A 24,120-nucleotide genomic window follows, 5' to 3' on the forward strand; every position below is an offset into this window, starting at 1 on the left:
TCCTGGCTGACTCCCAACCCAGTCAGGTCCAAGGGGGGGGGGGGGGGGATGACCTACCACACTGATGAAGACACAGAGAATGAGGGTAAATTTCTATCTAAGACTGTCGAGCACAGACTAAATAGGACTCTAAAAATAGCCACATCTATTCATTTATTGTTTTCAAATATTTAAGACAATGCAAAAAATATAAATATAAAATACTTAGTTAAACTAAATATAAAGTGGTTAGGAGAAATTAGACACGGCCCAGGTATTTGTCTGTCGTCTTATTTTTTTTCCTCCTAACTATAGTGTAAATTATTTTTTTTAAATTTTTATTACATTTTACTTATTAAGTGTGTGTGTGTGTGTGTGTTTGCACGAGCATGCATGTGTGTGAACACACCCCATCACATGCTTGGATGTCATAGGCTAGTTTATTAGAATCCGTTCTTTCTTTCCACTATGTGAGTCCTGGGATCAAATTCAGGTTGTCAGCTCGGTCGCAAGTGCCTTTTCACATTGATCCGTCTCACCACCCCCCACGATGTAAATTCTATCAAGGGCGGAAATTCGTCTATTAGAATGCTGTTTATCATAGTTAAATAATAATAGGGATCGCTAATAATAAAATTGCTGTAATGGAAACAGCTTTGGCTTCAATCGGGAGGAAAACACATGTGCGCATGCGCACACGTGTAATTATACATAATGTTTATCCTTTTCCAAAGTCCCGTGTGATTTCCCTTCTACTTTACTCATTGTGTCGTATCTGAAAATATTTGTGTATCTCGACATTTGAGCGGCATGATGTACTGAGTCACTGTTTAGCGTCTCGGTAAGACAGAAATTGCTGCCTCGATAGGAAAGCAGATGATCGGTCGCAGCCTCCTCCTTCCCTCCCCGATGCCCCAGCTGAAGAGTCCTTCCAAGGTGCAGAGCAAGAGAAGGCTGGGTAGCTTTGGTTTCTGCTGTACTTGGGATCACTTAGTTAACTCCTGACCCCTGCCACGCTCTATGGTTCTTCCATCATCAGATGAATCAGCTATGGGTGTTTCTGTGGACTCCGGTGATGCCTTGCCATGTTCACAGGAAAGCAGCATTTATAACCACTGCCTTTCCCATCCTGTAAGAGATGCTGTTACATGGGAATGCCATTTGCTTTGTGTCCATATTATTTGTCTTCCATTAGGTTAGTTCCAGTATTTCTCATCAACAGGAAGTGACAGAACTGAGGAGTGGGGAGATGGCTCCCTTGGAAAGTGCTTGCCGTGCAAGCATGAGGACCTGAGTTTAATCCTCACAATCCATGTTTAAAAAAAAAACGGCTAGGTGTGATAGTGTATGCTTATAAGCCCAGTGCTCGGGAGGCAGAGATAAGAGGATTTGGGGGACTTACTGGTCAACCAGCTTAACCTACTTGGAGAGGAGAGCTCTAGGCCAGTGAGAAATTCTGCCTCAAAAACAAAACAAAACAAAACAAAACAAAAAACAACAACAACAACAACAAAAAACAGACAGAGACTGAAGACCACATGTGTACGCATGTATACTCATGCGCACTCACACCATACGCATGGTATACAAACATGCTCAAACATACCAACGCATCATAAGTACACAAACATGCACACATACACATGAGATAAAATTGTCCATGAGGTTGTCTCTTCCTGGCTTTGCTAGGAAATGGCTTGGGCAGCAGTGTGTGGGGTATGAGCTCACAGGCCAGGCAGTAAGCGAAGAACGACGTCGGGAGATGCTTCACTCTGCATCAGGACCTGCATCTGTGATTTCTAATAGCTGCAGTCAGCATCTGGCATTTTGTTTTAAATAGGATCTTTAAGGGAAAGTAATATCACCCCATTGGGGCAAAAACCTCCACAGACTCCTCCTCGTCCTCAGTTTACCATGCGTCTATTGAAGATGCACCAGGAGAATATGCAAACATCCCTCCCAATGTACAAGGAATGTAAGAGAGTTTGAGTTAATAACAGCAGATTCTAATCCCTAGCCCTCCTAAAATCTCAGCTGAGATACAACAGAAGCCATTTTTAGCTCCCTTCTTGCCAAGTGCATCTAAGAAGAGGATTCTCCCTTTAGCCACCAAGTACACAGGCACAAAATCTCACCTATGGACTGCGTAGTGTGACATTCTTTTAAAACCAGCATCAGATAACAGAACAATTAAAAAGTTACTCGCCAGAAAAGCAAAGCCGAGAATTCTAACAAGTGGCTTGTTGGTAGTAACTGTCCGGGCTGAAGTATGGGACGCACTTACCACTTTCCCCCCATCCTCTGAGGAGCGTCGCTCGGGAGGACAAAATGAGTGCAGCCCTCCTGGGTCTCCCTTTAAGAGTTTAAAAGCAAAATATTGATTTCTGAGTTACCCTGCTTCAACTCAGCTTGGCTCTCATGATATTTTTATTCCCTTGTAGATTCCTAGGTCCATTTGTTGCCGATTTTAAAAAAGTAAATCACTGTGAGTCTGTGGTGTGCCCATGTAACATTTCTACACCTAAAAATGTGGTCAATTGACACCTTGAAGGTTTCCATGCAGCTCTAACTCCTAGTGACATTTCTTGTTCGGCCTTGGTATGCTCCAAGCAGATAAAGCGGACAGATTGATTTTAGTTGTATAAAAACCCCAATGAAGTCTCTCTGTGGCCAGTCCTGCAGTCTCTTGATGATTTAGAAAGGATTTGCTTATGACACAAATGCGAGCCCTCCACTCTTTCCCATTTTCCCTTTCTGCTGGGTCCATGGTGAATTTCCCAAGACTAACAACAGATGAACAGAGGAAAACTCTTAGGGAAACCGGGCTGGCTACGGAGCTCTTTGACAGTGCGTGTTCAGAAGCACAAGGATGGAGCTTCGTGTTGTCCTGGGTGTTCTCGTCATCTGGGTCTTGCACTGGTCCAAGTGGCATTTCTAATTACAGGTGCTACTTTTTAAAAGGACCAGGGAGATTTTGAGTGAGGTTTGCAGCTCTGGAGGACTACTAATAGCTAACGAATAGCTCAGTAGTAGAGCTCCTGCCTTGCCCTCGTGAAGCCCTAGGTTCAATCTGTAGCATTGTTAGGGGTTAAAAAAAAAGAGAGAGAGAGGAGGAAATGAGGCATGAGATGGTGAAATGGGGAATTCCTTAAGATTGATCAATTGGGGAAGAATGGACTTTTCCATTATCCGATTTGATTAATAAGCTGTTTTCTTATTAGGACTAATTTCTAGGAAGTGTTTCAGGATTAGTGTTCACGGAGGTCTCCCTGTGCACTGAGGTAGAATGGTTCTAGGTCACGGGTTTGTACCCACCCCTCAGTCATTGTTGTCAACTTGACACAATCTAGAGTTATCTCCAGGAGCCTCGGTTCAGAAAATGCCTCCATCAGATCAGTGTGCGGAGAAATTGTCTTAATTAATGGTTGATGTGGAAGGATCCAGTCCACTGTGGATGGTGTCACCTATGAGCTGGTGGTCCTGGGCTGTGTAAGAAATCTAACTGAACAAGCACTGAGAAGCAAGCCAGAAGGCAGCATCATGGCCTCAGCCAGAAGGCAGCACCCCATCATGGCCTCTGCTTCAGTTTTTGCCTCCAACTCCTTCCCTTGAGTTCCTACCCTGCCTTCCCTCCCTGATGGACATTAACCCTTTCCTCCCCAAGTTGCTTTCAGTCATGGTGTTTATCACAGCCATCGAAAACAAATTAAGACAGGGATCTAGCTTATAGCTTAGTTATAGATAGCTGTATCATATCACATATGCCTATGGGAAAGGCAGCCCTTCATGAATTAGAAAAAATATTTAAGGGCATCATAGCACTACATGGTACCTCCAACACTGAGGGAGTGGATGCAGGAGGATAAGGAGAGGAAAGGGAGTTCAAGGTCATCCTCAGCTTCGTAGTTCAAGGCCAGCCTGAGGTATGTGAAACCCTGCCTCAAAAAAGAAATAGAGAAGAAAAGTTGAAGTCTCTCCAGGCATGGTGGTCCACCCCTTCATCCCCACCACTCAGGTGGATCTCTGTGCGTTCCAGGCCAGACCATACTATATAGTGAGACCATTTCTCAAAATATAATACCACTACTACATAGTGAGACCTGATCTCAAAACCAATAATCATTTTCTAAATAAATAAAAGTCTGATACCAATCTGAAATGTGTTGCCACAAGAAAGAAAAAACCTGGAGGCGATACTTTCTTTTTTTTTATTTTTTTTATTTTTTGGTTCTTTTTTTTCGGAGCTGGGGACCGAACCCAGGGCCTTGCGCTTCCTAGGTAAGCGCTCTACCACTGAGCTAAATCCCCAGCCCCTCTTTTTTTTTTAAAGGGAAAACCAAAATATTTATAAGCATAAGCTAAACAGAGAAAACATTATAGGGAAAGAGGCTGTCAGAGGTGGTGGTGGGGTAAGGGAGAGAGGTTGTCAGAGGTGTGTATGTGTGAGGAACAGCAGAGGGAGGGGGAGAGGGACCAGAATAGATCATGTACATATGTGAAATTATAAAATAACAACATGAAAAAAAATAAAATAACAAAATGCACTAATAGATTAAAAAAGAATAAACTGAACTGTTCTGATCTTTCACCATAAACTAAATGATCACTTCTTCAACTAAGAGCAGTAACAGGGCCATGTCATAAAACTTGCTCTAAAGAGAGGCGTTCAGTGTCCTTACCTCTGGTGAGAAGCCCTGAGGAAGATTGCCTCCTGCTTTAAGGCACAAGTAGCTGTCCATCTTGTGGTGTCAAAAAATATTCCCTCCTCCTCCTCTTCCTCCTCTTCCTCCCTTCCTCTTCCCCTTCTTCCTCCTCTTCCTCCTCTTCCTCCTCTTCCTCCTCCTCCTCCTATTCCTCCTCCTCCTCCCTTCCTCCTCCTCTTCTTCCTCCTCCTCTTCCTCTTCCTCCTCTTCCTCTTCTTCCTCTTCCTCCTCTTCCTCTTCCTCCCTTCCTCTTCCTCCTCCTCCTATTCCTCCTCCTCCTCCCTTCCTCCTCCTCTTCTTCCTCATCCTCCTCCTCTTCCTCTTCCTCCTCTTCCTCCTCCTCCTCTTCCTCTTCTTCCTCTTCCTCCTCTTCCTCTTCCTCCTCCTCTTCCTCTTCCTCCTCCTCTTCCTCTTCCTCCTCCTCCTTCTCTCTCCACCACCCTCCCACATACATTATATACATACATATATGCCCCAACCCCATGCGCGCGCGCGCGCGCGCGCACACACACACACACACACACACACACACACACACACACACACACTTGTCTTTGAATGCCAGGACCCTGGCACGTAGGCAGTGTTGTTGGTATTTCTGGGCCATCCTCAGCTTGTTCCAAAAAGAAAGTGATTCATTTCTGCCCTTTAGGAACCAGGAATGGTTTTTACATTGTAAAGTCTTGGCAAAGGTTTCCTCTTCACAATAGGCAAGGGGAAAGGCTGCATTAGCTACCATCTGTCAATTATAAACCCTTCAAAACCAGGAATGACACCAAGCTAACGCATGTAGTGTAAATTTGAATGTCACTCATTCTGTGCATAGGCCTGTTAGGTTAGGCTGCCTTCATTCTTATTTCTTAGTGACATTAAAATATTTCATATCTCCCCATGTATCTTAGTCCTTTCCTGTCAGGTACTAAAATTAAAACGCTTTGACAAATGAATGTTTCTGTTATATTGATACATGACTCAGCCACTAATTTTTTTTTTTTGGTTCTTTTTTTCGGAGCTGGGGACCGAACCCAGGCTCTTGCACTTCCTAGGTAAGCGCTCTACCACTGAGCTAAATCCCCAGCCCGACTCAGCCACTAATTAATGTCAGTGTTAAATGTTCAATGTCAGGAACTGAAACTAGTACTATGGATTATAATAAGACTTCTAACTTTACCAAACAAAACCTCTGGGGGAATTAGCACATCAGTGTGTTTTAGCCAGAACTACACAATTCCAACTGAATGTGGTTTGAGAGCCTAAGTAGTGACAGACTCTAGGGGAACATATGGCCTCTGGTCAGAAAGCACCTGTATTTAGGTCTCTAACTCTGTCCCTAAAATGTACTCATTGTGTATCTCATCTCTGCCCCAGATGAAATGCAAGTAGTCAGCACACAGTAGTTCTAATAACTGAGGATGGTAGGTGGGTAGTGGGTGATAGGAAAACAGATACTAGATACTAGATAGGTAGGTAGGTAGGTAGATGGATGGATGGATAGATAGGTAGATAGATAGATAGATAGATAGATAGATAGATAGATAGATAGACAGACAGATAAGTAGAGAGACAGTAGATAGATGACATGATAGACAGATAGACAGATAGATGATAGATAGATAGATAGATAGATAGATAGATAGATAGACAGATAAGTAGACAGACAAATAGACAGACAGTAGATAGATGACATGACAGACAGATAGACAGATGATAGATAGGTAGGTAGATAGATAGATAGATAGATAGACAGACAGTAGATAGATGACATGATAGACAGACAGATAGATGATTGATAGATAAGTAGATAGAAGATAGATAGATGATAGATAGATCATCAGACAGATGATAGATATGTATTGATAGATTAGATTGATGATAGATAGATAGTAGGTTGATATATAGATGAAAGATAGATAGATGATAAATACATACAGATATAGATGCTAGATAGTAGATAGATGGCAGATAGATAAATGATAGAACATAGATAGATGATAGATATGTATTGATAGAGGTAGATTAGATTGATGATAGATGGATAGATACATAGACTGATATATTAGAAAGAATGATAGATAGTAGATAGGTGATAGCTATGTATCGATAGATTAGATTGATGATAGTAGATAGATAATAAATAGTAGATTGACAGATAGATGAAAGATAGGTGATAAATAAATAGATTGATGGAAGATAGGTAGTAGATAGATGATAGATAGTAGATAGATTGATAGATATGACAGAAGATAGATGATAGGAAGATAATGAGATAGAAAGATATGCAGATGGATGATGGCTTGCAGAAATTTAAAATGTAGAAAATGTAGCTGAGCTTCGTAATTCACAACTAAATGCAATCCTGACAGCTTGGAATGTCCTTTTAAGTTAGAGCATCCCTTCCTAACTCTAGAAGCAGAGGCAAGAGAGCTGCTTCCTTCAGCATATGAGTTCAAAGCCAGTCTGGGCAGCATAGCCATACCTCATCTCTGGAAAAACAAACAGTAACAAAAAGAAGGAAGTCCTTCCTGGATGCTGGAGGACTCTCAGAGGCAGTGAGTCTGTTCAATTCTCCTCCACCTCCTCTCCATCCTTTAAGGGGTCAGAGTAACAAGGAGAGAAAGAATATGGTGAAGGAGAGAATACTGCCTGTCACTGTTCTCTGATGGTGCTGGACTGAGTCACTGAAGGGGCTGGATCTTGTCCTCCAGATGTGTCATAGTTTGTTCAGAGACCCAATCGGGGCAATGACACACCTATGAAACTAGGAAGCACCTCCTCTCCTTTGTCACCAGACTTTGTCATCAGTTGCTCCAGTTGGTCTCTCAGGGGTAGCCTGTAGCCCTTCTAGATGATTTCCCAAGTTCCACAAGATTTAAATTGGATCCAACCTCCAGGGTATCTTAGGCCTCCATACTCTACAACCTGTCTATCCTTTGGTGTCTTAGTCCATTCAGGCTGTAACAAAGTGCCATAGGCTAGGGGCGAGAATGGCTTACAAACAACAGAGATTGATCTCTGGCTGTTCCTGAGCCTGAGAAGTCTAAGATCCAGGTGTTGGAAGACTAGCATGCTGCAAAGACTAGTTCCTTCTAGATGATTTGGATGCCATCCTCCTGCTTCTCAATGTGGTAGAAGAGACCAATAAGCTCCCTCAGACCTCCTCTTTGGGAAGTGATCATTTCTCATAATTTAACCGCATTCCAAAGAAAGCACCTCTTAGAGCCATCAGCTGGGGGTTTAAATTGCCTTCTTCTGGATTCTGCACACACACACACACACACACACACACACACACACACACGCACACGCACACAGGCACATACACACAGGCACACACATACACATGTAACACATACACACACATGCACACACAGGCACACACATAGACACAGGCACACACATACACATGTACCACATACACACATATGCACACACAGGCACACACATACACATGTACCACATACACACACATACACACACAGGCACACAATACACACACACACAGGCACACACATACAAGCACACACATATACATGTAGCACATACACAGATGCACACCCATGCACACACATGTAGCACATACACACATGCACACACACAGGCACACACACACAGGCACACACATACACATGTACCACATGCACACACATGCACACACATGCACACACATGTACACACAGGTACACACACAGGCACACACATACAAGCACACACACACAGACACACACATGCACACACGTACACGCACATGTACACACACAGGCACACACACACAGGCACACACATACACATGTACCACATGCCCACACATGCACACACATGCACCATATACATACAAGGAAGGGAGGAAGGAGCATCTTCTTTGTGATAAATTTTAAGCAGTTATTGTTTGAAATACTAAATTTTTATTGCTAAGTTTAATTTTCTTCCCAGTGGTCAAAGAAACAATATTTTACTTCCTTAACTATTTTAGTGAGGAAAGAGAAGTTTGATGACTTTTTTTTCAGAGTCAGACTTGGTCTTGAACTTGTGTTTTGTAGTCCAGGCTGACCCCACACTTAGGATCCTCCTTCATCAGCCTTCCACGTGCTGGCTTACAGGTACATTGCCCCAAGCCCAGTCTGAATATTTTTTCTAAAGGATTCCAACTATGATTTATAAACCTTTGTCAAATATTTTAAAAAGCACTGCCCATTTCATGGTGTCATTAAATAGACGGCACATACCCATAAATGTAAATATTAGTTTAAATTCCAACATGTCAAATTCTTTTTCTTTTTTTTTTTTTTTACTCCCACCTTCCCTCCCTCCACTCCCTTTCCTCAAATTTTTAATTAGCAACAATTGCACCTTGGATAATCTCATTGGCTACAATATTGCCACTGTGTTAAGCTTCATTAAGTCAAAAGACAAACAATTAAGAGGAAATGTGTGCAACCAATGACAAAGTGCAGCTCTGGGTTCCATCCAAGGAGCTTTCGCTAAACTTAAATATGACGTATGCTCATGAACATCCAGCAAGGCAAACGATGCTTCCTTCCCCACAAGACTAATAGAGAACTAAATAAATATCCCATGAGAGATGGCTCAGAGGGTAAGAGAGTGCTGGCTGCTCTTCCAGAGTACCCAGTTCAATTCCCAGCACCCACATGGCAGTTGACAACCCTCCATGACTCCAGTTGGGGGGCGGGGGGAGGCAACCCACGGGCATAATACACAGGCATGCATGAAGACGAAGCCCTCGTCATCCACATAAAATAATAAAAGTAATACTTCACCTCAGAGTGAATAATACTTTTTCCATGGCTTCAGTGGACAAACTCACTGAAGATCCAATAAAATTGTTACTATCGTATACAAATGGCGTGGAGTAAGATGTCGTAATATGGTGGCTCTATACAGGTGTTATTTATCCTGGCAGTCAGAATGAGGAGGCAGGGGAGTTAGGAGTCCAAGGTCTTCCTTGACTGCATAATGAGTTGGAGGCCAGCCTGGTCTACAAGAGGCCTTGTCTTAAAAATAAAAATAAATTACTAAATAAGTATCCCCCCTTTAGCAATTCTACTGCCAATAGCAGATTATCAGCAATGCAGGCTGGGCCAGGAGCTCTCTCAGCTTTCTCCAAGCTGTCACCTCCCCTTCCCTGTCAACTCTAAGGACAGCCCCCCCCCCCCCCCCAAGCCCATAAACTTAGCCATCTTCAAGTCTACTGCAAGTCACAATCTTTATCCAAAGCAAAACCAAGCACCTGGGTCTCGTGCACAGAGATTCTGATGTAATTGTTCTGGAGTGGTCCCCAGGCACCGGAACTTTTAATAACTACAGGTTATTTTAATAACATACAGGCCAAACTGGAAGCCACTGTATTACCCTGTTTAATTATTTCTTACACTCTCTTATCGGTGGACTTGGGCTATCTATAACTACCACCAGCTTCCCCAGGACCTGGGACTGACCTCCCCACAATGCAGTTTGCATGTTGGCACCCCACGATGGCCGGCACATACGCTACTCCATAGATTAAAATGGCGTAGGATGCTCCACCTCTCAAAAGGACTTGGGGTGGGATTTACAAAGTTGCTGCGTCTCTCCTGGGACCGGTTCATCACTTCAACCCCTAGCAGCCAAGCCCAGCGGGATGCTAACACTGTCGAAGGTCTCCTCCAGGCTCTCCTCTTTGATGTGACCTGGGGCAGTTTGGGGGGGGGAGGGCTGTCTAGCAGATAACTCCTCCTCCCACCAGAGTTGGGAGCTCGGAACTTAGTCCCAGACCTTGTTTACCAGCTTCTGGGTGTCTCAGAGGACAAACAATAGGGTTTTCTCTTAGAGAGGGAAACTCCTACCGTGAGACCCAGGTGGGGATTCTGTGCTCTCTGAGCAAGTGGGGTGCAGAGCCTCGAGTAGCTCAAAACTCGAGTCTCCCGGAGCTTCGCGCAGCACCCGGGACAGGACAGCAAGTTGGATACGCAGCCGCACCCAGAGTTCTAAAATCATCGAGCCAATACGAAATTTTAATTAAAAATGTTTACATAAAACCTATTTTGATCGTGTTCTTTCTCCTTCCATTACTAAACTTTCAAAGCGCTCCTCATTGTGTGCCTAGGTGTGCAAACGCGCTGGTCTTACCAGGCTCCAACTTCAAGGCGTATTTTAAGTGAAAACTGACGCAAGATGCGGATACAAAAGCGAGCAGATGGGTGGGGGACAGTTCAGGCGCACCTATGTCCTATATATAGTAGCCTCAGAAAGGACACACGGTTAAAATGAATCCCGTTTGCCTAGGGTTCTGGACACTGGAAGAAGCAGTAACCAGGCGACAAAAATGAAAGGGAAAAATGAAAAATGAAGAAAAGGAGGAGGAGGGAAAAGGAGGAGGAGAAAAGAAAAAGGAAGAAACTTCTGACAAATATTGTCAAGTATATTTTAAGTATATATTAAGTGTATATTTTATTAAGGTATTACTACGCATAACGTACTGTATTTTTGTTAGCTTCTCCAACTGTTGTGGACTCCATGGCGTCTAGTTACCATCTGCCGTAGAGGTCGGAAAAAACTTCACTGAGATGTTCTGGGGTCCTGTTTCTCATACCTTTCCAATCAAGAAAATCTGGTTTAGGTAGGCGTTTGTGGGGGATGGGAATGGGGGCGCTCCAGTATTGGTGGGCGTTCGAAGATGCAAGTCGTGGGGTGTGCCCTGGCCACAGTGGACTTAAGCGCTGGAATTAAGGCTGTAATTGACCCACCGCCCCCACCCACACTGCTGGAGCAGACCGGCGGTGTAAGAGCCACTTGGCCAACCCGGCGCGGTGCCCTCCCAGTGCCGAAAAGAGCTGGCTTCACTGCTTCTGCGCCACGGCAGCATCTTGCAAGGAGGGATTCTTACCAACTGCAGAGTCCCTGGAACAGAGCAAAGGACAGCTTCTGGCTTCCCCGCTGTCAGCCTAAGTCAGGCTAAGACTAAGAAACTGAAAGTGACATCCCAAGATCCCCACCAACCCTAGCCTAGAGCAAGCCTAGGGGTCAGAGGTGGGGCCCCTTGGCTGGGAGAGGGAAGAGAAAAAGAAAGTTGGAGGGAGGGAGGGTCAGAGATCGAACTGGACCTGGACGTTGCCTCCCTGCAAAAGGCCCCACGAAAGATCTCCAGGCCCCCTCCCTCCCTCCCTCCCTCCCTCCCTCCCTCCCTCCCCCTCTCTTCCTTCCTTCTTTCCTTCCTTCCTCCCTCTCTTCCTTCCTTCTTCCCTTTCTTCCTTTACTCCTTACTTCCTTTGTTTCCTTCTTTCTTTCTTTTCTTCTTCCTTCCTTTCTTTTCTGTGGGTTTGTTTGTTTGTTTCTGTTAAGGGCCTCAGAGTTTGAGGGGAAACTTCCCTAACTTCCGTCCCATTCTGCCTGACCTTGCTACCCACAGATTATACGCCCTTCAGTCGGTCACTTCATGTCACCTTCAGCTTCTTTACCCCTGAAATAGGGTCCCTCATGCCTATCTAACACAGGTAAAAGGAGAGACTTCCTGGGAGAAGGTAGGCCAAGACCTTGGCCTAGTTCCAGCAGGCCGAGGTCCCAGCAGGCCGAGTGGTCCCCTCACTTTATGGTTATTTCTACTTGAAGATTTTTCCACTGGAGTTATAGACCTATCGTTGTGTGGTACATCTGTAATCCAAGTATGTGAGGAGGCAGGGGGATCTCTGGAATTGCAGGCCAATGTGGGCTACATAGTGAAATCCTAACAAAGTACACATACATACATGCATGCATACATACATACATGTATACATACACACACATCCATCCATGCATACATACATACACACATATATCCATACATGCATGCATACATACAAACATACTCACATCCATCCATGTATGCATGCATACATATGCACACATCCATGCATACATACACACATATATCCATGTATGCATGCATACATACATACATACAAACATACACACATATCCACGCATGCATGCATACATACATACACTCATACATACATAACTATGGGTTGCAATTCGTCCCAAAGAATGGACAGTGGGGCTTGGGATGTAGCTCACTTGGCAGAATGTTTGCCAGGATGCAGGAGACCCTGGACCCCACCCCAGTGCTGTCAGGGTCGATATAAAATGAAGAACGGGCACTGAATGTTTGTCAGTTTGTTTTCTCCCGAATCCAACCCCCACCCCCTGTCCCCCAAACCCAAAGACTCACACTCCTCTGAGACCCTCCCAGCCCAGACCTTGCAGACCAGCTTTCTCTGCTACCCTTTCCAGCTGGGCACGGTGCACGTGGGTCCCCTTCACCTGTCTAAGCAAGGATGAGGGCTCCTGTATGAAATGCAGTCAGTGACCACCAGGGACCTGATATCAAGATATGGTAGGGAGGCCAGGCGCCTACAGTGAGCAGCTACACTGATTCTCTTTCTTGTGCATTGGGGAAGTCAGTCCCCAGCTGGATGCAGGATGCTCTGTGAGGACCGAGTGCTCCTTCCAGGTGCCTCTTCCCCAGTCAATGTGAGGATGTCGAACCATGTGCCCTGTCAAGGCTTCTAGCCATCCTGGCCTTCAGTAGATCCTCACTGCCCAGCTCCTCTATGGCTCACAGGAACCCACAGGGAGGTGATGCAAGGGGAAGATTTCTGCCCTTCCTATCCTGGGTTCCTGAAGCCATCACTCACCCCAAGCCTCCCCATCTCTCAACCTCTTCCAGGTCTGGCCGGTACCCAATAGGTGGAGAAGTAACCCTAATCTTAAGGCCCCATTTCCCGAAGCAAAGTCCGGTTTGGATGGGGCGGGAGGAGACCCTGGGAAAAACAGAATGCTAATGACCGTTTGAGTAGACGGAAGGCACGCCAGGGTTCGGGGCCCCAGACCCTTGCTTCCCTTTGAAGTGCATCTTTCCAGCGGCGCTCCCTAGAGAGGTCTCAGAATTTCAGCCCTGCACCCCAGAAATGGAAAGGAGGGGCTAGAACAGCTGGGGACGCCCTTCTACACTTCAGAGTTATTCCTGCTTCCTGTTGCCTTTGACCTCTCCCCCGCCCCCACCAGACTGGGGGGTCCCTGGGTAGAAACGAGGCTGGAGTTTGCTTGTCTTCGTTCAGCCTCGTGTCTTTGGGAAAAAGGGTGTCTGTCTAATGGAAAATCACAGAGCCTTCCTTTGGGCTTGGTGTGGTTGTTCTCTCTGTGCGCTGTGTTACTACTCCATTACGACCGGAGAAATAAGAGGTTCTGTTCCTTTAGGATTTTTGCTTTGGTTTGGTTTGGTTTGGTTTTTCCGAGGCAGGGTTTCTCTGGCTGTCCTTGAACTCGCTCTGTAAACCAGGCTGGCCTGATCTGCCTGCCTTTGCCTCCACCTCAGGAGTGCTGGGATTGAAGGCCAGCGACAGCCCAGGCCCAGAGACGTACTTGTGGTTTATTTAAGGTGCTTGGTCAGAGCCATGCACATCTGCAATGCTGAATGTTGCTTTTGTCTAAAGAGTCTAAAAAGGGGAAAAGATTCAACCTTTGTGTTTGTTGAGTTTTGTTTTTTGTTTTTGTTTTTGTTTTGGTTTTTTTTTTTTTGTTTTTTTGGTGTTTTTTTTTTGTTTTTTTTTTGTTTTGTTTTGTTTTGCTTTGTTGCCCCCCACTCCCCCACTTGAACTGGTCTCATCCACCTCCCTCGGCTATCTGAGGGGCTGGTATATCTGCCAAGTCTTTGCCTCCAACACAGACTAGCCTTCTTTCCATTTCTAGCACAGGGCCTGGATAAAGATTCTCTCTGCCCCACGTCATTTTGGAGCCTTGGTTCAATGGAATGGGAGTGGGTGGGGTGGGGATCCAATGTGCAGAGACATCCCGAGAACCTGTGTCAGGAGAGACTTCTGAGGGAGCCTTTCCAAAGCTGTGCCTACTCTCCCAGTGATGCACAGTCTAGTTACACAGTGTGTGTGTGTGTGTGTGTGTGTGTGTGTGTGTGTGTGTGTGTTATTTGTACCTGGAGACAAGATAATGCTCTTAACAATCGATGCTGATGCTATTCTAATGCTGGTAGTATCTGCTGCCCACCCCCCCCCCGTTTTCCCTATAGGAGATATTAGCACTGAAAGGGGGGACGCACGCAGAAGCACATGTATAGTCTTTGAGGGTAGAAAGGGTCTCTTAAAAAATAGTTTTTATCTCTAAGTCTAAATAGGGTGAAAGTTTCATGCCTATTGATTTGGAAGGGTTTGTCTTCTTGTTCTTTTAAGTACAAAAGTCCTCACCACCCTTTCACTTTAGTCCTTATGCTTACAGAGCTGAGAGCCTGGTTGGGAGCTCGGCTAGCTCTCCCAGTTCAGATGGAGTGGCCACTCTCTCTCCCTTGGCAGATGAGCGCCCAGCAAGTGCCAAGTTGGTTCGAGGAAGAAAAGTAAGGAGGACATGCAGGGGTCCTCACGGCTCCGGCCCCTTAGGCTTGCAGTAGTGAACCACGTGTTCAAATACTGTATGTGCTCAGAACAATTTGGGTTTTCACCTCACATGGCTTTTCTTATTTGTGTGAATAAAAGTTCTCCCAAAACAGGGCAAAGAGGCTAGGTGTGATAATTGAGCAGCAGCTAAGTCTTGATAGTCACTTACAGTTAAAGAACAGCTGGGCAGAGATGGTCTAGGCCTTTAACCGCAGCACTGGGGAGGCAGAGGCAGGCAGATCTCTGAGTTCCAGGCCAGCCTGGTCTACAGAGTGAGTTTCAGGATATCCAGGTCTATACAGAGAAACCCTGTTTTGAAAAACAAACAAAAAAAGCCCCCCAAAACAACAAAAACTTTCATTAAGAAATGTAAATGAAGATCATAGACTTCCTGTCAGAGATTCCTGGCTATGCTATAGGATGCTAGATACTGTAGCATATATGTTATATATGCCATATGTGCTATATTTGGTATATAAGATATACTATATATGCTAGATACAATGTATTATATATACTATGTTACTATGTCTTTATATGAATATATAATGTACAATAAGGGTAATGTATAGTATATTATATACCATACTATACCGTAGGAGAAGTTATCATTTGTACAAAGAAACTTCTAGCATATGTGTTAACTTTCATTCCAGGATTCTCCTTCCTCTTCACCTTCACAGTGATCTAAGACTATACCAGTGAAGATACCAGTTTCACTTGCTTACTTTTGTTTGAAAAGGATACGTGAATTTACCATAATCCTTTGCTGCCCGCAGTTGTAGGTCTGAAGATTTATTTATTTTATTTTTAAAAGTAAATGTGATTATATCACCCTCATTCCTCCCTTTCCTCCCTCTAATTCTGCCCACCTATCCCCATCTCAAATTCATGGTCTTTGGCCTCCTTTTAATTGTGTGTGTATGTATATATGTACGTATGTGTATGTGTGCATGAAGGTACACACACACATACACACACGCATATACATATATAGGTATGAGTGGTCTATCTCAGTATGTATACTGACGTTTTGTTTTTAAGCAAAGCGATCCATCTATTTCAATGTCCCCACAGGAAAAACCTTAAATACATCCTCACGAAAGTGAAACTGTATGGGTGAGATTTCTCAAGGATTACTTGTCCTTGTCAAAATGTTTATTTTGTAGGACATTTTCTAGAAGGGAAAAGGGGGATATGGAGAGGAAGGATGGGAAGGAAGGAAGGAAGGCAAGCCAGCTTACAGTGGAGAAAGCTCCCTGTCCCTTTGGGAAACAGGGCTGAGGTAGTAGATCTGGCCATCAGAGAACAAAGGGGCGAACAGTGAACCTGAGACGCTGAAATAAAATGTAACATCAACAAAGAGAGGGCCATAGATAAATAGGAAAAGGACCAACTTGCCACAAAAAACCCATTGACATTTTCCCAGAGTCCAGGCAAAGTGCTGGTGACCCGTTAATGTTGGAATGTTTTCCTAGGGTTAAAAGGAGAGCATGCAGCAAGTCTGTTCAGAATTTACAAAGTGTTTGAATAACATGGACCGTGTTTTGATAACACATTTTTAGTGAGGGTGAAAATAATAGAATTTATTGGGGCATTTATATGGGCCCCCTTGGTTGTCTGGGGGATGGGGAGTGGATGGGCTTTAAACCATATATCATTGCACTGATCTGTAATTCTCTTTTGTAATTTATTCATGCTGTGTGTGTGTGTGTGTGTGTGTGTGTGTGTCTGTGTGTCTGTGTGTGTGTGTCTGTGTGATGCATGGTATTGCTGTGGTCCTCAAAGCCTCTTAGTTTTACTTTTAACAAATTCAGGCATTACTATGGTCTACCTATAAGGAGAAGAAGAGAGACCACAGGCCAAGTAGGTGTCATCACCAAGACGTGATCTGGTGGCACAAAGTTGGCATTGTTTGGGACAAGCAGGGGGTCTTTAACATGCTCACACCTAGACTTGGCTTTGGCTTCCTTCAGCCTCTAGAGGTTTCCTGCGTGCTCAATCTCAGGCTGCGAAGCATTTGAGTGAACCCAGCCACCACTGGGGTCTGGTACTGCCAGGGATCTCCTCCCCACTGCTGACATTTCTGTTCAATGTATCACTGTCTGTTAAGCCACAGAAAACCAGGCACCTTTCAATAAATGTCTCATTTGGATTTCACGAAGCTCGGGGTGTAATTGAAATCAAACAGCAAACAGAGCGGAAGGTCCTGCTATTTAATTCACCCAGGCTAAGTGAGGGCTGCCTGGCCCGTGCTTCTCTTTCTCTTCTGGAAAAGAGGACTTGGGTTTTACGGTGTGGCTGAGACACAAGAAAACATTGATTCTTTTACCTCTCTTTCTCTTTATTACTGAGGGGGGGGGAAGCTCATCCCAAGTAGAAAATCATAGATGTGTCCTCCCCGGTGCTCCATAAATAATAGTAATAAAATATAAACTCATTATCATAGAAGTATTTGGTTTTTTCTCTATGAAGCTAGGGAGAAATATCTTTAGTTGAAACGGTGCTTTTCACCATGTTAAAGGGGAAGGCATCTCGTGATTGACAGTTACACTAAAATATAACAGCAATGTTAATATTAATAATAAATTCCCCCCAAAATCTCAAAAATCCCGGGTCCTGAAAGAGTTTCCTAGCGTTCTTGTTTTTGATTCGTGTTGGATTTCTCTTCATTTCTCCATCTGTAAAATGTGTCAGAAATCAAATGAAAGTCTATCTACTGAGGTGGGGGTCCCAGGAATCCATTCAAATCCTTGTTACACAGATTGAATTATACCGAGTCAGTAATTTGATGGCACTAGAAATGAACCTATGTGCCTTCCTTCATGAGCTTGCTCTAGGGGTAGGATAGAATGAACCCGGTTCTGATGTGGTTAGAGGGACAGCTGGTCTGAGTTACTTGCGCCAGAGTGCGTCTGAACGGTGCCCATTGCCTGTGGTTGCACTGTGCCATGCCAGTGCTTCCCGGGTCTCTTCAAAGTATTTTGAAGGGACCCTACTTCTGACTCTGTTATAATGCAAAACTGACATGTAACTTCAGTCACCCTCTCTGCAGATAACGTGAGATTCAGTCTCAGACCTACTCTCCCCTCAGACATCCTGCAGCTCAGGATGAGACTAACGCAGACTTAGAATCAGCACAGTAACTCCGGGCTGAGTCGCCAGCGCAGTGAGGCCCTTTCTTGGAACTCGCATCCCCCTTGTGGAATCATCACGTTGAATATCTCGGACTCTTTGAGGGGAATAAAAAAATAATTCCTAAGGTTTTTCTGCATCAAAACAAAACCAGAAACAGTAAGGTAACCTGGATAGGCTGCCATGCCAGAGCCTGAGACCAAATTCTGAGATCTCAGGGTCGAGCGCGCAGGATGCCAGCTCCCGGGTTCTTTGAACCAAAATCGACAATGGTGTCGTTCCAAATCGCTTGAAAACCTTTGCGAGCGCCCAAGACCCACTACACTTTCCTATCGAAATCCCACCCAGCATCCGAATCCTTAAAGGACCGCTCCACTCCCTAACCCGGGCATGCCCATGTTCGTGCTTCCCGGGGTTTGGACCCAGGTTGGAAAGCTTCGCGGTTCCACTGCTGGCGTCTGAGCGCTTAGCAGATCCCGCGGCCACCTCATCTGTTCTAGGCAAAAGTTTCCCGTGTGATCGCGTTCGGTTGGGGGAAGCAGTCCCCACATCTCGACCGGAAAATGCGCTCCTGGAGCGACTACTGCAGGCGTCCGTAATTGCTTATTAGAGGATAATGTTCAGGCTTCTCATCTTCAACGAAACGTTGTTCCCCTTCTGTAATAATAAAACAAGAAAATATGACGCCCCCGTCCTTGACTGTTTGCGGAAACGCAGGGGGGAAAAACAGGCAGCTGGAGCAAAGGAGCTTAATTCAATATCAAACTGATTATTTCACTAATTATTCTGCCTTCTGTATTGTGCCGCAGAGAGGCGCAGGGAATCTTAACTGCACAGCTGCTAGGGAACCTTTGTGTCTTGGTGTCAGTCCCCACCAAAGATGTTGGCGAAAGCGGGGCTTGGGGGAGGTAGGAAACATCCAGGGTTCAGGAAAACCGAGCAGAGGGAATTTTGTTTAAACTGTAAGCAGTGAAAGTGACTGCCTCCCGGAGGCCGGTTTTTGGTTGTTGTTTTTTTTTTTTTTAAAGCACGGTTGTAATATTGAATGCTTGGCTCTTTCGGTCTGGCTCATGTTGGGTCTTCGGCAGCCCACTTCAGAGGCTAGAAGCTGGGGTTTCTGATTCAGACGCGGAATCCTCTCCCCATCTCTGGAATACCAAAAGCTGAACACGAGGTTTCTCTCCACCAACTCTTTAAGTAAAAAGACCGAACAGAATAAAAAGCGGCTCCCGTGTGTTGAAGGCCAGGAAGTCAGAAGGAGGGTGCGCGCTGACACTTTGGGTCGCTCTCCCACCCTCCCCCAGATTTGCACACACACACCCAGGACTTGCGCCTTCCTGCGAGTAGGGAGCTTGTATAGACGTCTGTACCGGCCTCTAGGACCTGCCAAACTAGACCCGAGCTGAGGAATGATTCCTATGCCTGGGGTAGACCACGTTCGCAGACTTCAAACCCGTTTCTCCAGCGCCATATAGACACCGGGGACACCAGGATCCATTCTCACAGTGGGATATAGGTCCCCCAAAGACGCTTAAAGAAATACCAAACCGGCAATAACAGCCAAACAGGCTAAGAGAAAAAGAAACTCGAAGGCGAGCCGATCCAATTAATAAATACATAATTGAATTAGTGTCACCTCTAACAGCCAATAGCAAAGTCCCCTAGCCATGGGGCTGCGAAGCCCCTCCCTGGCCACACATATATAAGCAGCCAACCACAGCTCACAAGTTTCCAAGCGGTCAAGTAGGCCTAGGGATTGGTAGAGCCAGCCGAGAGGAAAAAGCTGGTTGCTAAACTCAGAGCTAAGTCCTCTTCTTCCTAGGTGTCAGTGTAGGGGTCCTGAGAGATTAGACAAGGAAGGAAAAAAGGAAGGAAAGAGGGAAGGAAGGAAGGAAGGAAGGAAGGAAGGAAGGAAGGAAGGAAGAAAGGAGACACCTACAACCCCGGGTTTGTTCCTTTGAGGAAGAAAAGGGACACCTACAACCCCGGGTTTGTTCCCTTGCGGAAAGGACTCTGGATTGGGGCGCGCGCTGAAGCTGCCCCGCAGGTCCGCAGGTGGGTAGCTCAGGCGAGGGAGGAAAGGGACATTACCTTACCCTCGGAAGAGGGCGCTGGCTCCCCCAGCCGGCCTTTATAACCAGGCCGCGGGAGGCGAGGAGGCAGCCGGCTGCCGTCTGCGATTCGCTAAAGCATGCAGTTGGGAGAGCAGCTACTGGTGAGCTCCGTGAACCTGCCGGGCGCGCACTTCTACTCGCTGGAGAGTGCTCGCGGAGGAGGAGGAGGCGGAGGAGGGGGAGGGGGAGGTGGAGGTGGAGGGAGCGCTAGCCTCCTCCCCGGTGCTGCCCCCTCGCCCCAGAGGCTGGACTTAGACAAAGCGTCCAAGAAGTTTCCGGGCAGTCTCCCGTGCCAGGCGGGGAGCGCAGAACCCGCAGGCGCCGGAGCGGGGGCCCCCGCGGCCATGCTCAGTGACGCGGACGCCGGGGACACCTTCGGCAGCGCCTCGGCTGTGGCCAAGCCCGGGCCCCCGGACGGCCGCAAGGGCTCCCCGTGCGCGGAAGAGGAGCTGCCCTCCGCTGCCACCGCCGCGGCCACGGCGCGCTACTCCATGGACAGCCTGAGCTCGGAGCGCTACTACCTCCCGTCGCCGGGACCGCAGGGCTCCGAGCTCGCCGCGCCCTGCTCGCTCTTCCAGTACCCGGCGGCGGCCGGAGCGGCCCACGGATCGGTGTACCCCGCGTCCAATGGTGCGCGCTACCCCTACGGCTCCATGCTGCCCCCCGGTGGATTCCCCGCCGCCGTGTGCCCGCCCGCGAGGTCGCAGTTCGGCCCTGCTACGGGCTCCGGGAGCGGCGCCGGTAGCAGCGGCGGTGGGGCCGGCGGTCCTGGAGGCTATCCCTACGGCCAGGGCTCTCCGCTCTACGGGCCATACGCCGGAACCTCAGCAGCCGGGTCTTGCGGAGGACTGGGGGGCCTAGGGGTGCCTGGCTCCGGCTTCCGCGCCCATGTCTACCTGTGCAACCGGCCCCTATGGCTCAAATTCCATCGGCACCAAACTGAGATGATCATCACCAAACAGGGCAGGTGAGTACAGGGTGAAGGGGCCCCTGGCGCCGGGTTGTCGGCTCACTGTGCGCTCTGCTTTTGACTGTTTAAATGCGTGCTGTAAAAGGGGACAGGACATCATATCTCCAAACTCGCGTCCCCGTTCATCCTAACGCACACCTGTGGCTTGGGCTCGGAACCCCACGTTACTCTCCCCTCTAGTCACCTTCACCAGGGTTGACTGGGAGGGGGAGGGGGAGGGGGAGGGGGAGGGGGAGGAGGAGGAGGAGGAGGAGGAGGAGGAGGAGGAGGAGGAGGAGGAGGAGGAGGAGGAGGAGGAGGAGGAGGAGGAGGAGGAGATGGAAATTTGGGAATGGACCCTTGAGGGCGGATCTGCGTGACCCGCTGGCTCCTGGGTTTGCAGCCTGCGATTTGTGGGCGGAATGGGGAAAGAGGAGCTGGCTGGAGCTGGCCGCGACCTGCGCACAAGTGCTTGAAATGCGGTTGTCTAAAGCTGCGTGACTTGGTGGGACGCTCCTGTAAGAAGAGCAGAGAGCAGTCGGATTTGAGCTGGTGGGTGGGGAGACAGTTTCTGGAGCCAGGCGTTTGAGGGGGGTGGGGGCTGCTTGCGGCGGGGAAGGGACCAGAAAGTTCTGGCACACCCTCGAAGCGTCAACAGCTACTTCTTGAAGAGTGGATATTGGGAGACAGGGACTCAAAGAAGACTCGGGATGTGTGTGTGTGTGTGTGTGTGTGTGTGTGTGTGTGTGTGTGTGTGTACGTACAAGCGGGCGCGCGCCAGCCTAATGTTTTCAGTCACTTTTGCCTTTAAAAATAATTTTCGGATTTTCAGAAAGAAAACCAGCAGGCACTTGAAAGACCCTATTGCGTAGATGGATGTCTCAGAAGCACTTGAATTAGGGGGGGAAAATGATTTGGAGACTTTTCAAAAAAAAAAAAGTCGGTTTAAAACATTTTCTTAGTTTCAGGCCGTAGTGACCATTTTTTGTTTGTTTGCTGTTTATTACAGACTCCTAATGTGTCCGGGGGGCCAGAGCCGCTCCTGGACGCCCTTACTGAAATCATTTCCTCTGCTTCTGTTCTTTGCACAGGCGCATGTTTCCTTTCCTGAGCTTCAACATAAATGGACTCAATCCCACCGCCCACTACAATGTGTTCGTGGAAGTGGTTCTGGCGGACCCTAACCACTGGCGCTTCCAAGGGGGAAAGTGGGTGACGTGCGGCAAAGCGGACAATAACATGCAGGGTGAGGAGAGAGGAGGCCTGGGCCGGAAGAGATCTGAGCTCCAGTGCTGGACCGGCCGCATTTAAATCAAGCTTGTCACCTCAACCCGGGGCCTGGAGATGTTAGCATTGTAGCTGCCTTCTGCTGCCGGGGAGAGATTTGCTCCGTCCTTTTTCTTGTTTCTCATTATATATCAAACCTTTACCTTGACCCTGTGAGGCTATATTTGAGAAATGAAGAGCCAAATGAAGTTCTGGGTTTGGGGAAAGTTCCTGGGAAAATGTTCCTGGCGTTTTAGAATTCTCTTGAGAAAGCCTAGGCCACCTTTAACTTAATCTAGAAAAGTTAAGTATTCGGTGAGGCACTTCCCCCTCCAGCTTAAGGCCTCAGACCAGCAGTCAAGAGCCATCTCCCCTCCTCTGGGCTCTGTTTTTCAGTTTGGAGACGTTGGTGATTGGAATACTTTGATTAAGGAAGGCTGGAAGCACCCTGGCCCAGGCGGGCGTGGCCGGAGTCCCGCTGGGAGCCACTGATTTGGGCAGGCAGACCTCCCAGGGGGAGCAAATCCAAGCCTAGCTAGAGCCAACCTCCTCCCCAGCCCGTCTGGGGAAAGGCTGTCTCCTTTCACTTGCTTATGTTCCCCTTCGTTTTCCTCTTAGGCAATAAGATGTATGTTCACCCAGAATCTCCCAACACCGGCTCCCACTGGATGAGGCAGGAGATTTCCTTTGGGAAGTTGAAACTTACCAACAACAAAGGCGCTAACAACAACAACACGCAGGTACGGAGATTGGAAGAGCCGGTGTCTTCTGGCCTCTTGGACGGCTCACCCTCTTTTCCCTTTTTGTCAGAGTGCTTGATTAAGTATTCACACTTGTGACTTGGCTCCCTTTTAAATTTATTTACCTCTGTCGATTGCACTTTCTTACTGTTAAGCATAGAAACATCAAAATAAAATTTAGGGGAGGAGGGAGCCAAAAGGAAAGAATATTTATCAAATACACAGACACTCTGTTTTTGCTGTTTTTGTTTGGGTTTTTTTTTTTTTTTTTTTTGGTTTGTTTATCTTGGGGAGTGGGTCTTGTGTATAGAGCCCAGGCTGGCCTTGAACTGCTGACCCTCCTACCTCCCAGTCTCAGACGCTTCGATTACAGATGTTCAGAGCTAGGACTTTTAAGGGTCAAAGGTGTTAACCCCAAGGATCTTAAAAGAATCTTAAAAAACAAACAAGAACCCCCTCCCCCCCCAAAAAAAAAGAGAGCTGTGGGGAGCAAGCAAGACGTCCTATTTCAAAATGTCCAGTTTGTTAAACCCTGCTTTTTAGACCTCTGAGAGTCTCTCTTTTTCTGTCTCATCCCCAGATGATAGTGTTGCAGTCTTTGCACAAATACCAACCTCGACTGCACATCGTGGAAGTCACCGAGGATGGTGTGGAGGACTTGAATGAGCCTTCCAAGACCCAGACCTTCACCTTCTCAGAGACGCAGTTCATCGCTGTGACTGCCTACCAAAACACAGATGTGAGTGCCCCACCAGCCACGGGAGCCTCTCCAGCTAGGTCTAGCGAGATAAAGCACTCAGTTACCATTCTTCTCCC

General features: G+C 46.9%; 1 protein-coding gene across 7 annotated transcripts in view; it reads left to right on the forward strand.

Moving 5' to 3' along the window:
• The window catches only part of Eomes (eomesodermin), a 29,822-nt gene that overhangs the window by 1,977 nt on the left and 3,725 nt on the right, over positions 1-24,120 (forward strand). For 4 of the 7 annotated variants that reach the window (XM_087562493.1, XM_087562492.1, XM_087562494.1 and 1 more), the window contains exons 1-4: positions 19,965-21,316; positions 22,390-22,544; positions 23,183-23,304; positions 23,885-24,043. In XM_087562493.1, coding sequence (XP_087418619.1) covers positions 20,427-21,316; positions 22,390-22,544; positions 23,183-23,304; positions 23,885-24,043 — 1,326 coding nt within the window. In that variant the 5' untranslated portion in view covers positions 19,965-20,426. 7 annotated transcript variants of the gene reach the window in all.

This window comes from Rattus norvegicus, chromosome 8, assembly GCF_021556685.1.
Source record: "Rattus norvegicus strain SHRSP/BbbUtx chromosome 8, alternate assembly SHRSP_T2T, whole genome shotgun sequence".
NCBI lineage: Eukaryota > Metazoa > Chordata > Mammalia > Rodentia > Muridae > Rattus > Rattus norvegicus.